General features: G+C 38.4%; 1 protein-coding gene across 1 annotated transcript; it reads left to right on the forward strand.

Moving 5' to 3' along the window:
- The first annotated feature begins 303 nt into the window (after nucleotides 1-303).
- On the forward strand, nucleotides 304-11,724 carry LOC109105458 (nuclear receptor subfamily 2 group F member 5-like). Its single transcript, XM_042773161.1, has 4 exons — nucleotides 304-1,354; nucleotides 7,271-7,551; nucleotides 8,552-8,798; nucleotides 10,181-11,724. The coding sequence occupies exons 1-4, from the start codon at nucleotides 988-990 to the stop codon at nucleotides 10,495-10,497; spliced, it is 1,212 nt and encodes a 403-aa protein (XP_042629095.1). The 5' UTR covers nucleotides 304-987; the 3' UTR covers nucleotides 10,498-11,724.
- Nucleotides 11,725-14,795: the final 3,071 nt, after the last annotated feature.

Genomic DNA, 14,795 nt, shown 5'->3' on the forward strand with positions numbered 1-14,795 from the left:
GGTAAATAATTATAATAAAATAATAATAATAATCAGTGTTAATGTCTCTTCTCAAGATCTCTTGAGATTCTCTCTGCTTGAGATTGTTAAACAATTCACATTAACTGTGCAAGAGCAGCGCCTTTGTCCAATTGGACAAAGACTTTTTTTTCTAGCACCTCCACTGACCAGTTGAGAAGCTCAGCGAATCCAAGCCCCGCCCCTTGCGAAGGCGTCATATACTAATATGGTCACTGTATCCTTATATGCAACGTGGTGGGTGGAGCTCCGGTAACCACGGCTGTTTAGTGTCACTTTCACCGAATTCTTATCTACGGTTCTCAGAGATGAAACGGACAGCTGGCGAGTGAAACACGCTGAATCTTCTCTTGTAAACATAACCTGCAAGTTTGGACGGATTATTTAAGAACTTTCCTGGTCAAAGAACTGTCATCCGAAAATAACTTATTCATTTTAATTTTATTTACAAGGCTTTTTTTTCGCAATAATATTTCGTGCGCGCACTTTGGACGAAGATTACGATTTGGTGTTGGGTCAGTGTGATGACTGGCAAACGCTCTTGTTTTATCGTTTCTTTAAATACCTAATAATAGCTAACAACACATACATCCGATCGCGAGTTATCTTACATTTAATGCAAAACTTCACACGTGGGATTTCGAGATCGTGAAGTTTCAATCGGATGGTCTTCTCGTTCTTCGCTCTCAAAAACTGACTGTTCGGAGCGATTAAAACTTGAACATGTTTTTGGGAGTTCTCACGCAATAATAAGGCATGTCACCTTCCTATTTACTTTGTAAATATTCCATGACCTCTTCTGAGTAGAGAAGTAAAGTTTCGCTCTATCAGGTTTTTGGCGTAGGAAGATCGGAGAGGTGGGAAGTCTAGATCTCCTCGAGCGTCGTTCAGGATCGTTTGAACTCTCCTCCCTGTTTGAACGGAGTCGCATTGTATCGGTCGTTACCACAGACAGTGTTGCGGGATAGCATGGCAATGGTAGTAAATCAGTGGCAAGAGAACATTTCGGGTGATCCCGGGTCCCAGTTGCAAATGTGCAGCCAGGAGCCCGGCGGGACACCGGGAACTCCCTCAGGTTCAACCCCGGGAAACGACGCGCTCTCCGGGGACAAGATTCCCAATGTGGACTGCATGGTGTGCGGGGACAAGTCCAGCGGCAAACACTACGGCCAGTTTACCTGCGAGGGCTGCAAGAGCTTCTTCAAGCGCTCGGTCAGACGGAACCTGAGTTACACCTGCCGGGGGAACCGCGACTGTCCCATCGACCAGCACCATCGGAACCAGTGCCAGTACTGCCGGCTGAAGAAGTGCTTGAAGGTCGGAATGAGGAGAGAGGGTAAGATCCGCTGCATGCAAGCGACAAATACACGTTGTGATAGGAAAAAACCTGATCAGAAATGTAAAATGATTCAAATATTATAGTTGAAGTTGGGAGACATTACTAAAGTTGGTGTCAAACCAAAGCACGGGAAATAATGGTTCATTAATGGTTCTTAAGTCTCTTTAAATCAAGATCATTATGGTTTTATAAGGTTCTTGAGTTGCTATGGCTTTTTTGAAGATTAAAGCAATTCTTCTAGTGACATTACAGGTTTTTTAGATCAGTGTTTTGTTTTCAGTTCGTAAAAGTAACAGTATGGTTTTCCAAATAACTAAAAAAAGAACCATCACTATGGCATTTTAGTTCTAATTGGAACTTTTACTGTAAACATTTTTTTTCTAGACAAAAGCATAGTTGCTATACAATTATTGTTACTAAAATCAGATTCTTTCTAACAGAATCCTTATATAATTTTTTTTAAAACATATCTTGATGTCTGAGGGAACAGATATCGTGTTACCAGCATGTTTTTGTTAACAACAACTGTTTTGACTGTTGTAGTGGAAATATATGGTTACCATGGAATATTTTTGTTAGCAACCCCCTTTTTTTACAAACAGTATATTTTTTCCACAGTAGAATTCCCACTAGAATAGAAAAATGATGTTTAATTGCTGCTTGTAAAATCAAAGCGATGAGGTCATTACACTTCATTTTACCTTATTACTGAGGAATAAATTCTGATTCATTAAGTTAGATATGACAAATATTACTGAGTAGTGGCTATTTTACTGTCATGCTTAAAACTAAAGTTTACCATAGTATAATCTGAAGAACTTGCAATGTAACATCAAAAACTTTTTCTCCAAAGAATTTAGGAATCCTAAACACAACAAACGGTTCTTCATAAGAATGATAAACATAAACACCATTAATGAATGTTTATTTTATGAGATTAATGATGGAATGTTTTCTTCCAGATTCTATGTTTAAAAACTCTTTGCAGCACACATTTATTTTAATAATGTGGTTATTTAATAATTAGTTTGAAAAGATAATTTTTAAACAAAGTAAATTATCACCCATTATATACTCATCTTTACAAATGAATCAAGAAAATTCCTTGTTTGCAGTTTAAGTTGAGAAGTCTGGAGTTTAAATACTAATTTGTGGCATAATTCTCAGAAATGGTCCATTTTAAATAAAGTTTAAATTACTAGGGTTTACTACTTTTTCAGTTTTCGGTATTATACAATTTAATAAGTTGTTGTCCACTCTGCAGTTAATTGTGAAAACTCTGCCAAGTTCCTCATTCATTATTCATTATTACAAATTAGATTTGTCTAGTCATGATTTCAGACTGAAAGAACAAGAGAAAACCTCCTTTTCTAGTCTGTTGACCTTTAATGTGAATATGAGCTTCATATTAGAAGATTTGAATTTGTGAAAACATCAGCTGCCTCAACAGTTTAGTTAAGACAAGACATTGCGTAAGCTGTCTGCATGCATTTATTTAAATCTATAATATGCACTTTCTTCTTCACCCAGGTTGTGTTGCATTTGTACAGACAAAATAGATATAGACAGGAACCCTCCTTCTTTTCATTCATAAATGATGTCTTCTCTGAATTATGCAATTCAGTCACTTGCAAAGAGAAGGACCTTGTACTGAGCCATTACAGATACTCTGCAGTCATAACAGTTTGAGCCAAACAAACAAAACACTTGGTTCATGTACTGTGGTCCTTGCATGAGTTTTATGTTTAATATTCACATATCCATCCATACGGCCTGTAGTGAACAATGTTTTGTAGCACTTCCTAAAGAGTCCTTCCAAGGTTCAAATTAATGCACTCACAGTCTTTGATACAGTAAGTATGTATATAGCTAAATTAATAAACTACAGAAATATCATAAATATTCATACTTGGTGATACAGTTTCCACTCGAGCGTCGTGTCTGGGATCCTTAAATATTGTATAGAATACAAGTGTAGTAGAGTGCTAAATAAATCAGATTCTGTGCACCTGATTATTGCAGGTTGATCAAGTTCACTAGTGCATATAATCCTTGAGTGTTATATAGATAGATTTGGCGTGCTTTAAGATACTCTAACAAATCTCCCTGCACTATCTGATTAAGGGAAGATGGAAATATTAATGCATAAAGAGTTGGTAGTCAATAGATCAAGTAAATGGTTCAGATATCAGGCAGATGATGCCTTTGACAGTATAGAGCAGTGGTTCTCAGTTCCAGTTCTGGGGTACCCCTGCTCTGCACATTTCTCTCTTATCTGAAGCCCTCAGTTCAATTAATGGATCTGAATCAGGTGCATTAAATAAGGACGACATACAAAATGTGCAGAGCAGTGCAGTGGTACCCCAGGACTGGAATTGAGAACCACTGGTACAGATCATTGCTGGCCTTGAAACTTTTGCATGGCTTGCTTGTTATGGATGAGGTCAAACACAGTTCTCTGTAAGGTTCTTTGTTTTCTCCCGTGCTTAGAAATCCCACTCCTACGAGTTCATCACGTGCGTTTGGTAATGAATGGAGTAGAATCACGCTGCCGGTCACACAGACCCTCACATATGTACTCACATACATATGTACTTTTTAGTGCAGTTTTCAAACAGAATGTGACCTTTCTCTATTAAAAAATAGATGGTTTTACAACCTGATGAGAGATGATACCATGTGAGAAGCTTCTGGGTATGTTCTGTGGAAACTTTAGAAGCCAGAAGTAAGTCAGTTGATGTAACCTAACAGAAAATGAAATATCTGTCATTATTTACTCATCCTCAGGTTGTTCCAAACCCATATGCTGCCATATTTTTTAAGGAACACAAGTGAGAATTTCTAAAAAAAATCTTAAATAATGAAGAATTTATGTTTGGAATCTACACATAAAGGTTCCAAAAGAGTGCTTTCACAGCAATGCCGTAAAAAAAAAAACATTCCATAAAGAGCCTGCAGTGAATAGTTCTTCTTGTTGTGAAGAACATTTTAATAATCTAAAAAACCTTATTCCAATATAAAGGTTCCATTAAAGCTTCTATGGATGTTAAAGTTCTTCATGGAACCATCAACACCAATAAACCTTTTTAAGAGTAAATGTATGTAATAACAGATTGATCTGAAGGATTCAGCTAGTGCGTTCATGTCTTAGACTCACAGAGATGATCTTCCTCCCTGCGCTCCTCTTCTTCGATCGCTCTACCTGTTTTTACACCTTACGGCTGCTCTTGACATGACTGACATTCCAGCCTGACAAAGGGCACTTCTGACTGAAAGAAAGCAATGTGATAGCCTTGTCAGTTCCACAGACTTCTGCAAGTACGTGCATCTGCTGGAATGCTCTCTGCACAAGGCCATGACCTTTGTCAGAACTAGAAAACTACCAGTATGAACTGAATAAAGTCTGACATTCACAGCAGAAATGCTGCTGGCATACAAAATCTCATAGACTTACACTGAATGAGGGACTTCAGTCATATAGACCAGAATATATAGAGAGATTTGGGGGTGGGATCTTTTGACTTAAGGCAGGAAGCAGCTGGGTTATTATAGTTTATTAAAACTAAACATTTTTGTAATTGAAATAAAATAAATGTTAACTGTAATAAAATACATAATAAAAAAATGTATAGATGAACTAATAAAAATGTCAAAACACGACAAAATTGCTAAAACTAAAATTACTAAAACTAATAATAGATAACAGTATGCCAGTGATACTAAAACACCAACCACATAAGCAACCAACCACAACAATCTAACACCACAAAAAAAGACACAAATCTATTACAAATATGTAATCCAAGCAGTTTTTTGTATACAATTTCATGCAGAATGGCCCAGGATGTGAAAATGTCACATTAGGACATTGGCAGATGTTGGCCACGTGCTGCTTCTGCCGAGCGCCTCTGGAAATGTGCTGAAACTGTGACTTCATCCCATGACCTATAAGTCAGTCACTTCCCATGTGCAGGGTGAAATATAGGTCAATGGAAAGTAAACATTAATAATAGACAGGATCATAGCAAAGTCCAAATGTGACGGTTCTCTGTGGGGTTTAGGTAAATATCAGTCTGCCACCTGGTCGATTGACTAATCCTGCTGTTCAACCCGTTTAAGCAGGTGACCTCCGGCAGAGGTGACTCTTCCTTCTAGCTAATTTGCTGTGTAACGTAAAGCTGTAAGATTCTTAAAACACTGTGGTGTTCAAAAGTCTGAGACCTATTTTTCTTTTTAAAGGGATTTAAACAAAGGAAATCTGAGATACTGTAAAATAAAGAAATTATGATGTAAAACATTTTTGTACTGTATCTAACTAAAAAAAACAGGCATAATAATTAAGACATTGTTTCTACTCAGTTGTTATGCTAATAATATGCTAATAGTTGTTATTGTTAACTAAAACTATAAAAATACTATTTATTAATTGAAATAAAGCTTTTAATAAAAAATTATATAAATATTAGATGAAAAACTTAAAAATTTTAATTGTTGCCTTGGCTAAAATGGCTAAAACTAAAACAGTAATAATAATAATAATAATAATAATAATAATAAAATTAAAGCTAAATATAACTATTAAAAAAATAACAAAACACAATGTCACACATTTTTGCTCAGCAAATATTGAGCGCCTGTCCCCACCCTCCTTGTCTTATGGTAAGTTGGAGCTCCATCACAACATGTTTTAGGAGAGAGCAACAAACAGTGAAAATAAATGAGGAACAGGAAGGTGCAGCTACCATAACTTTTGACCTTTGTGTGTGAGTCGAGTGTTAGCATGTTCACTTATTGATTTATCAGAGCCTCATAGGAATGCAGTTCAACCTCAGCTCTGAAGAAATGTATGCTGCGAGAGTACCTAAATTTGCTTCTTTTTTTTTTCTTTTTCTTTTTTACAGTTTTCCATCCTGAGTTTCTGTTCTGCTTTATGCAGAAAGAGAAATAATGTGACAAAAAGGTCTAGAAAAAAACTGCAAAGACTTCTTCATTGTTACAAAAATTATTTTACATAAATGCTCTTCTTTTAAACTTTCTGTTAAACAGAGAATCCTAAAAAAGAAAACTCTTGTAGTTTCCACAAAAATATTAAGTAGCACAACTGTTTTCAACATTGATAATAATAAGAAATGTTTCTAGAAGGATTTCTGAAGGATCATGTGACACTGAAGACTGGAGTAATGATGCTGAAAATTCAGCTTTGCATCACAGGAATAAATTTCATTTTAAAATATATTCAAATAGAAAACACTTATTTTACATTGTAATAATATTTCACAATATTGTGTGATTCCATAGCTAGAGGTTACTGAGTGTCTGTATTGTTGGTCGTAGTGGGTGGATTACCTAATCTGATTGGTGGGCTGATGCTGACAATCTCAAATATCGGTTAATTAATCTGCCTGGATATGCCTACACTTTCTATATTTGTAGTTTCTCAGCCCTTGTTCCTCTTTTTAGTCACTCTCTCTTACACACACACACAGTCTCTTTTTCATTCTGTGTTCATTTCATGCTCCCTCTGGTTTATAGTAAATGGAGTTATTGGCCAGACACCAGGATAGTTAAACAGGTGTTTCCCAAATGGGCACTGAGCTGCATCGTTACAGGAATGGCCTCTGCTTTGCCCTTCACCTCTGGCTGAACCATTTGTTTGAAGAAGTGTGAAAAACACCATTTCACCCATAGTGTTCACTCACTCATTACTCATTGATGGATAGCAGAAGATTCAGCATCTCTCTGATGGGTTTCACAGATGCTGTGACTGCAGTCACTTAGACATTAGAAAGCAGAGACATGAGAAAGCAGAAGGGTACTTGATATATTGTGGCGGATGGATTTGGTAGTTTTTGCAAGTAAACACATTAATATCCACGTCTAATGGCTCTTTGCTTTTTATTTTCTCTTCCTCAGCCGTCCAAAGGGGTCGTATGTCCAACTCGCAGTCCAGTCCAGGACAGTACCTGAGCAATGGGAGTGACCCTTACAATGGGCAGCCGTATCTCTCGGGCTTCATCTCTTTGCTCCTACGGGCCGAGCCATACCCTGCGTCCCGCTATGGAGCCCAGTGCATGCAGTCCAACAACCTAATGGGCATTGAGAACATCTGTGAATTGGCCGCCCGTTTGCTCTTCAGCGCCGTGGAGTGGGCGAAGAACATCCCTTTCTTTCCTGACCTGCAGCTCATGGACCAGGTAAATCAAGTTCATTTTTACTTTATATATTTTTTTTATTTTATTTTATATTCTTCAATATTTTCTATTTATATTATAAATGAATACATATATTTTATTATATTTTATAAACTGGTCAAATAAAGTAATTTTTTACTTTAATATTTTACCTAATATCTTTAAATATTTTTTACGGAGCCCCGCACATGACATGCAAGAAAAAATAAAATTGTGTGCACGATTTACTAATTCGTTCCCACTAAATAATAAAACCTTCAAAACAATTTATAAATGGAGGGAACAAATTAAAAAACCTGTGCACAATTTACTAATTTGTTCTCTCGATTTATAAATCGTGTGCACGATTTAGCAAATCGAGACAATGAATTAGTAAATCATGCACACAATTAATAAATTGAGGGAACGGATTAGTAAATCGTGCGCACAATATTTATAAATCGAGGGAATGAAATAGTAAATCGTGCACACGATTTAGCCTTCTATTTTTTTCCTGCATGCCATGTGCGGGGCTCTGTAATTTTTATTTTACATTTTTTATTATTTTATTTTATTTGAAAAGTGGTAAGAGGGCCTGGTAACATCAGCTGAAAATTGTTTTTTTTCTTTGGAGTAACATGCTCTGATTAACTGTTTACAATAACACTAGGAATATGCATTAAGAAATTAAATGAAAGCAATAAATCATTACAGTGGTTTTACAACAGATGAGGGGTGAATTCCATAAACACACAGTATTGCACAGCCTTGAGTGGTATATTGCTTACAATGACAGTAATATAACAAAAGACAGCAATGTTTTTTTATTTTATTTTAAATGCATGTAATTTTTCTGCCAAGTAATATATATTTCTTATTTATTTTATGACTTTTGAACAAACAATGCACACATAATTGTATTTATGGATTTTATATTTTAACATTTCTTTTTTGCAGTACTTTTCATTTTTTAAAAAATACCATCTGTTACAATCTCTCACACGTGTACCTTTTTCGTGTGTAGGTGGCACTCTTGCGCATGTCGTGGAGTGAGCTGTTCGTTCTGAATGCTGCTCAGTGCTCTATGCCGCTGCATGTAGCGCCCCTGCTGGCCGCTGCCGGTCTACACGCCTCCCCCATGTCAGCCGAACGGGTGGTGGCCTTCATGGACCACATACGCGTCTTCCAAGAGCAAGTGGAGAAACTGAAAGCCCTTCAGGTAGACACGGCGGAGTACTCCTGCCTGAAGTCCATCGTACTCTTCACCTCTGGTAAGAATAACTAACCTTAAGTCTACTTGGTTTGATTAGTATTTACTGTATGAGTCGATTTTAGAAGCACAGTTTCCAACCTTAATAATACCATTTAGAAAACAAATGGACCTGTTTTGTTGATCTGTTTAGGTCTAGTTATCAGTAGTACTGACTATTTCATGAGGTTTCCAATCGAGTTTGTTATTAAATAAACTAAATAAATAGAAGGATAACACACATTACAGTACAAATAACGTGTTACACCCAAACCATTCACAACAGGCAGAATTTCCTGTGCCGCTGCCAAACACTTTGGTACAGAGCTCCCGACTCTGAGATGTCTTGCCCACTGGCTTAGACTATTTCTGATTCCGTGCTCTACCCGTCAGAAACCCCTTTCCAGCCCAGACCTGCTTTTTTCCAAATGGATGGCTGAAACCCACCGTTCTCGATTCTTTTTTTTATCACTCAATCCTTCATGCTTCCATCTATTATTGAAACCAGGCAAGCAGCCCCCGCCCCACCTCAACGTCCACCAACATGACTGAATTATGCATGCTGAGTTGCAGCAATAGGGATTCGCTTCAGTCTGGCTGTGACCTACATAACCTCTGTAGCCCAGGGCATCAATGTGATCCATCCTGCAATTCCAGCCAAAGCCCCCTCCACCCCCTGCCGGGACTCACTGGCATGAGCTAACAGGGACAGACAAACTCTTGTGGCCCGTAACCTCAGCCCAAACCTCCTATCACCTCACATCACCCGACAGTCCTCTAATGTCAGCCAGTCGCCCCGACTGGCCGACGCGGTACAGTGGCAGCTCCCAACGCGTGTTCACACTGTGAAACACAAAGACAGAGGGGGATGCCTTTGCCATCCAACGCCAGTGCGAGGGGGGCTGGTGTAGAAGCACGCAAGGCTCGTCACCGCTGACATTAAGCCAGGGACTGACGCATCAGTGCCCCCCTTACAAAATGCTGCCTACCGTAACTATGGATGTCTTTATCTGGACACATGGGACAGAAGTGGCGGTTATGTCCTGCTCAGCGGGTATCCTTGCCCTCATAGAAATATGAAGCAATTAATCTTTTGTTACCAGAACTGAAGCTCAGCAGAATAAGATGCGTACACCAGTGATCAATAGCGTGACAGAGAGAATGACAAAGGGGATCTTGCCTTAAACTCCTGCAATTTTACAATTTTACCTGATTATTTCAGATGTGTCTTTTTCAGTAAGAACCCACAATCCAGTTTAACTAGGAGTTAATGCACATAGGTAGATGGATAGTTTGTTTGATTAATTGATGGATAGATAGAAAGATATAGATAGATGGATAGATGGGTTGATAGATACTACAGCATTCCTTAATTTTTCCATCTGTTTTTACTTTCTTCTTCAGATGCCATGGGTCTGTCTGATGTGGCCCATGTGGAGAGCATCCAGGAAAAGTCCCAGTGTGCTCTCGAGGAGTATGTGCGGAACCAATACCCCAATCAACCCAATCGATTTGGCCGCCTGTTGTTACGACTGCCCTCCCTGCGTATTGTTTCTTCTCCCGTTATCGAACAGCTGTTCTTTGTGCGACTGGTAGGCAAAACGCCCATTGAGACCCTGCTGCGGGACATGCTGCTTTCCGGCTCCAGCTACAATTGGCCTTACATGCCTGTCCAGAGAGACCGGCCCATCTCGCTCCATTATAATGAGAACGGGCCCTGATCCCACCCCCAAAATCCATATCACACCCCCACCGCCATGGGGTCATGGCCAATACAGAGTATCTGTCAGCAAGCCACGCCCCTTTCTGCCACATCAACACCTGCTTATTTACCTGAAGCACCAGCCATTTGTTTTGTCAATGGGAATGGACCACAGCGTTCATATAGACACTGAACTGTTTCCTACAGAGTTTTTCTATGAACGAGGACTGTTTGGCCCAAAGTGCCACATCCATTCCTGATTCTGAAGCAAAAAGAAGCCATTAAAGCTGATGCCAAAACTTTACCAGAACAGCTATTAGATGGACCTCGAAAACTGCACCACTTATATTAACAGGAGAGTCAAGACTCTGTCCATTTGGTCGGGGTGGGGGGGGTTGTATTTCACCCCAAGTACAACCGAGAGAAAGGCATGACTCTTGGAGGACTCGTTGGAGAGAAAGCCATTGCCAAAGTAGGACAGGCAGCCGAACTCTCTGGAGCATTTTGGGGAACTGATGACTGAGGTGAAATTCTGTTTGTCTTGTTGATTTTTTGTGTTTAGGTCTCTGATGAAGTGGGAAGACTTGAAAGAGGCACTTGAAACCAGCCAGATAACCCTAACTTTCCGTGCTTTTCTCAGCTGCATCCAAATATTCAGCACATCTAGACAGAATGTTGCCGTGTCAAGCACAATATGCATCTTGTTAAATACAGGTGTTTAGCTCCTGTAGCTTCAAGAAAAAAACACTAGGGTAAAATAGGGTATTCTGGAACATTTGGGAAAGTCGGGAAAGCTCTGATTTGTCCAAGCCAACAAAGTCTATGCTAACTTTACCATATTCTAGCTGGGTTGTCATAGGATAAAGTCTCATTTGATTGTGTAAAGTGTTGAGTGGGCAGTCAAACGTGCAAAAATGACCCAGATTACCCTAAGTGACCCGACAAACTCGAGACCTCAATTATGCCAATAGTCTGCCTTTGATGACCAGGTTTATTGTGTAGCATACTGTAGGTTTCATCAAGTATTTTTGTTACTTTCTTGCTCACTTGAATATGTTTAAACCCCTTTGTCACATTTTTTAACATGGCACTACAGCTTTTAAGGCAGCATTTGGATATAAAAGCCATTGGGACCTTTAAAAGCAGGACCTGTTGTATTAGTTCACAGAATATTTCTATCAAAGTATTTTTTTCTGTATTTTAGGTTTGGAAAAATGAATTCATGAAATAAAATCTGTCATTCACAGAATAGCTGCTGTTTTTTGTGGCATTTCGTTCCTGTTTTACCTTTTATTCTCCTATTATTCCAGTTTGGGCCACTCCTTAATAGTTTTTAAATGAGCTTTAAGCCACTGTTGTACATAAAAATGGATCTGAACCCAAAATGCTGATGCATCTGGCTGACTGAAACAGGTTTTCCTCAAGTATTTAACTCCATGGCAAAAAGCATTCAGTTTTTTTTAAGACATTTAAATGCTTAATTTTGATAGAATATACTTTCAGCCTATTTTTTTATTCTTTTAAAAAATTCACTAATGTACAATGTTTGTAGCTTTGTTGGCAGGGTTATAAGTCATGCTTGTGGCCTTGTGGTCTCTAGACCCCTTACAGCAATAGAGCGGCTAGTATGAAAATGACTTATTCCTTCATTTCAGACCTGTCACTCCAGTTCAACAGTGACCTCTTCACCTCAACAACATGCAATATTACCTAACTGTGAATATAAAATATATCTGCAGCAGCATGTACCCTGTGGGTAAGTTAAATGTCTTTTTTAATGTAGATGCATATTGGTTTTTATCATCTCATACATATTTCAAGCATCTATAAGGATGCTTGTATTTTACATCTACAGTTTGATAAAAATTCAGCTTCAGTTTTACCATTGTTTAGATTCTGACATGTTTTAACAGCCATTGTGGCTTGTAGTTAAAATGACAAATCTGGTGTCATGCCCCATAAATCATTCAGACGTGACAGTGATTGTTCCAAACTCTACTATAGCAAACAAATGGGGTGTTGTTGAGCAGTGTTTGAGTCACGCACACGTTTAACCTCTAACTGATGTGACAATCTCAATTTAACAAGAGGCCTGGATGAACTATAGCAATGCACGCTTCAAATGTTAAGAATGAAGTCGCCTGCAGCAATAGCGCTTAAACTTGAACATTGGCCACAAGGGCAAGCAGTCTGTGTCTGGGAGGGTCGGCCAGCCAGATCAATAGTTGAGACGTCAAACTGAATTGAGGTCAGTCTTTGTGCATACGAGGTCTCTCATTTTTGGCTCTCTGTCAGGAAGCCAGCTGCTAAAGCAGAGCTCCTGCCCTGCGGTGGTTTGAGGGAACATACAAAGCTGTACTGGAGAAGTTTTGGACGATTGCTTATCAGGGGTCTCAAATCAAAACCCCATTTATTTAGATGTTTTTCATTTGAAAATCCATTTTGTTTTCCAAACCAAAAATCACAATCTCATAAAACTAATGAGTGTGACTAAAAGAAATTCCTCCAGCACAGTCATCGGGACCAAAACGTCAACAGCATTTTAACAAAGTCGTCCACCCTTCCTTTAGCTGTTATAAATCCTTAAAGAGGGCCTCACGAATATATTTGGCAATGGCATCAATATTGATGTGGGAGAAAGTCCCTCCAAAAACCCAGTTAAGCCACAGGGCATCAATATTGATGGTGTTGCACTGCCTCTCAACTGCCCCAGGGCAACTCTCAAATAGTGATTATCAAAGTGCAAGAGTTTCATTAAAATAGATCAATCTTAATTTGAATGATTTGTAAATCTCCCTGAAAATTTTACATTTTATATTCTCAAATGTCGATTCAAGGCTAGTCTCATTTTCATATGCGTAAACTGGGAATGATGCAAAACAAAAATAGCCTATATTCTAATTGTTTACTAGCCTGTGAGAGCAGGACATCTCTTAAAGGAACAGTTCACCCAAAAAGTCACAACAGCATTTAGAATCAAGACACATAGCAGTGGTTTGTCATCATGTTTCTCACAAATGCACTTGTATGGCTCGAGATGAGTAAATGTATAAAGCTTTTATTTTAATTTTATGGTGTTTTCCCACTGTTTGCTTTCATGGTAAAGGACAGAGCATGCTGCACAATCCGCTTTTTGTTTTTCACCAAAGAAAAGTTTTACAGGTTTGGAACGACATGAGAGAAAGTAAGGGGCCATTTACACTACAACGTTTTCAGCCAAAAATTGGAAACTTTTTATGCGTTTTGCCTGTTCGTTTACATGACAATTGCGTTTTAGGAATGCTTATTTTTGAAAACGGGTGCAAGTTTTTGAACGCCACTGTTATCGTTTCTGTGCAAACACCCAATACGGGAATCTTTGAAAACAGTGACGTCATACGCATGCGTACTACGTGTTAGGTATGTAGACATGCGCAGTACGTGTTGATTTTAAGGCAAGCGCGAACAAACATATACAACAATGGCGGAGTATATGGTACTGTTATTGCTGCTCAAGAGTTTGCTAATGCTTTTTTAGCAAAGTGTGGATTTACTTCACCATGAAGATGAGATGCATCATGTTCATCATATTATCGTCACTTCCCTACAGGCACTGTTTACTAACAAGGTGACAGTGCCAACTACTGGCCTGGCATACATAATACAGCGTTTTTGACCGTTTTCACGGATATGTGTAAACGCAAATCATTTTGAAAATGTTGTTGTGTATGCGTGAAACTTCTCAAAGTATCCTAAAAAATGTATTATGGTTTCTATAAAAGCACACTGTTTCCAACATTGATAATAATAAAAAATGTTTCTTGAGCAGCAAATCAGCAAATTAGAATGATTTCTGAAGGATCATGTGACACTGAAGACTGGTGTAATATGCTTAAAATTCAGCTTTTCATCACAGGAATAAATTACATTGTAAAATATATTCAAACAGAAAACTGTTGTTTTAAATGATAATTATATTACCCAACAGTACTATTTTTATTGTATTTTTGATCAGATATTTTTTTGATGTTTTTTCGAAAGGCACCATTTCTGCTCCTCATTAGCTCAGCTGTGTATTTGTGTTCACGAGGGCTTTGTGAGTCACATACTGAACTGATGCCCTGTGACACACATTGCGTTAAAAGTTCACTGATTCTAGAAAATTCTATAAGAGTGGACAGAGCGATTAAACCGCCCCTGATTAACAGGATTTTTCTTGGCTACATGTTTGCTGGCGAATTTCCCCAGGGGTTTCTTCTTCCTGTTTCATTATGATTTCCATACCCCACATTAATGATATCATACTCTTGTTGTTGCCGACCCCTCTACAGGAGCACT

The sequence above is a fragment of the Cyprinus carpio genome, chromosome A16, assembly GCF_018340385.1.
Source record: "Cyprinus carpio isolate SPL01 chromosome A16, ASM1834038v1, whole genome shotgun sequence".
In the NCBI taxonomy this organism is placed as follows: Eukaryota; Metazoa; Chordata; class Actinopteri; order Cypriniformes; family Cyprinidae; genus Cyprinus; species Cyprinus carpio.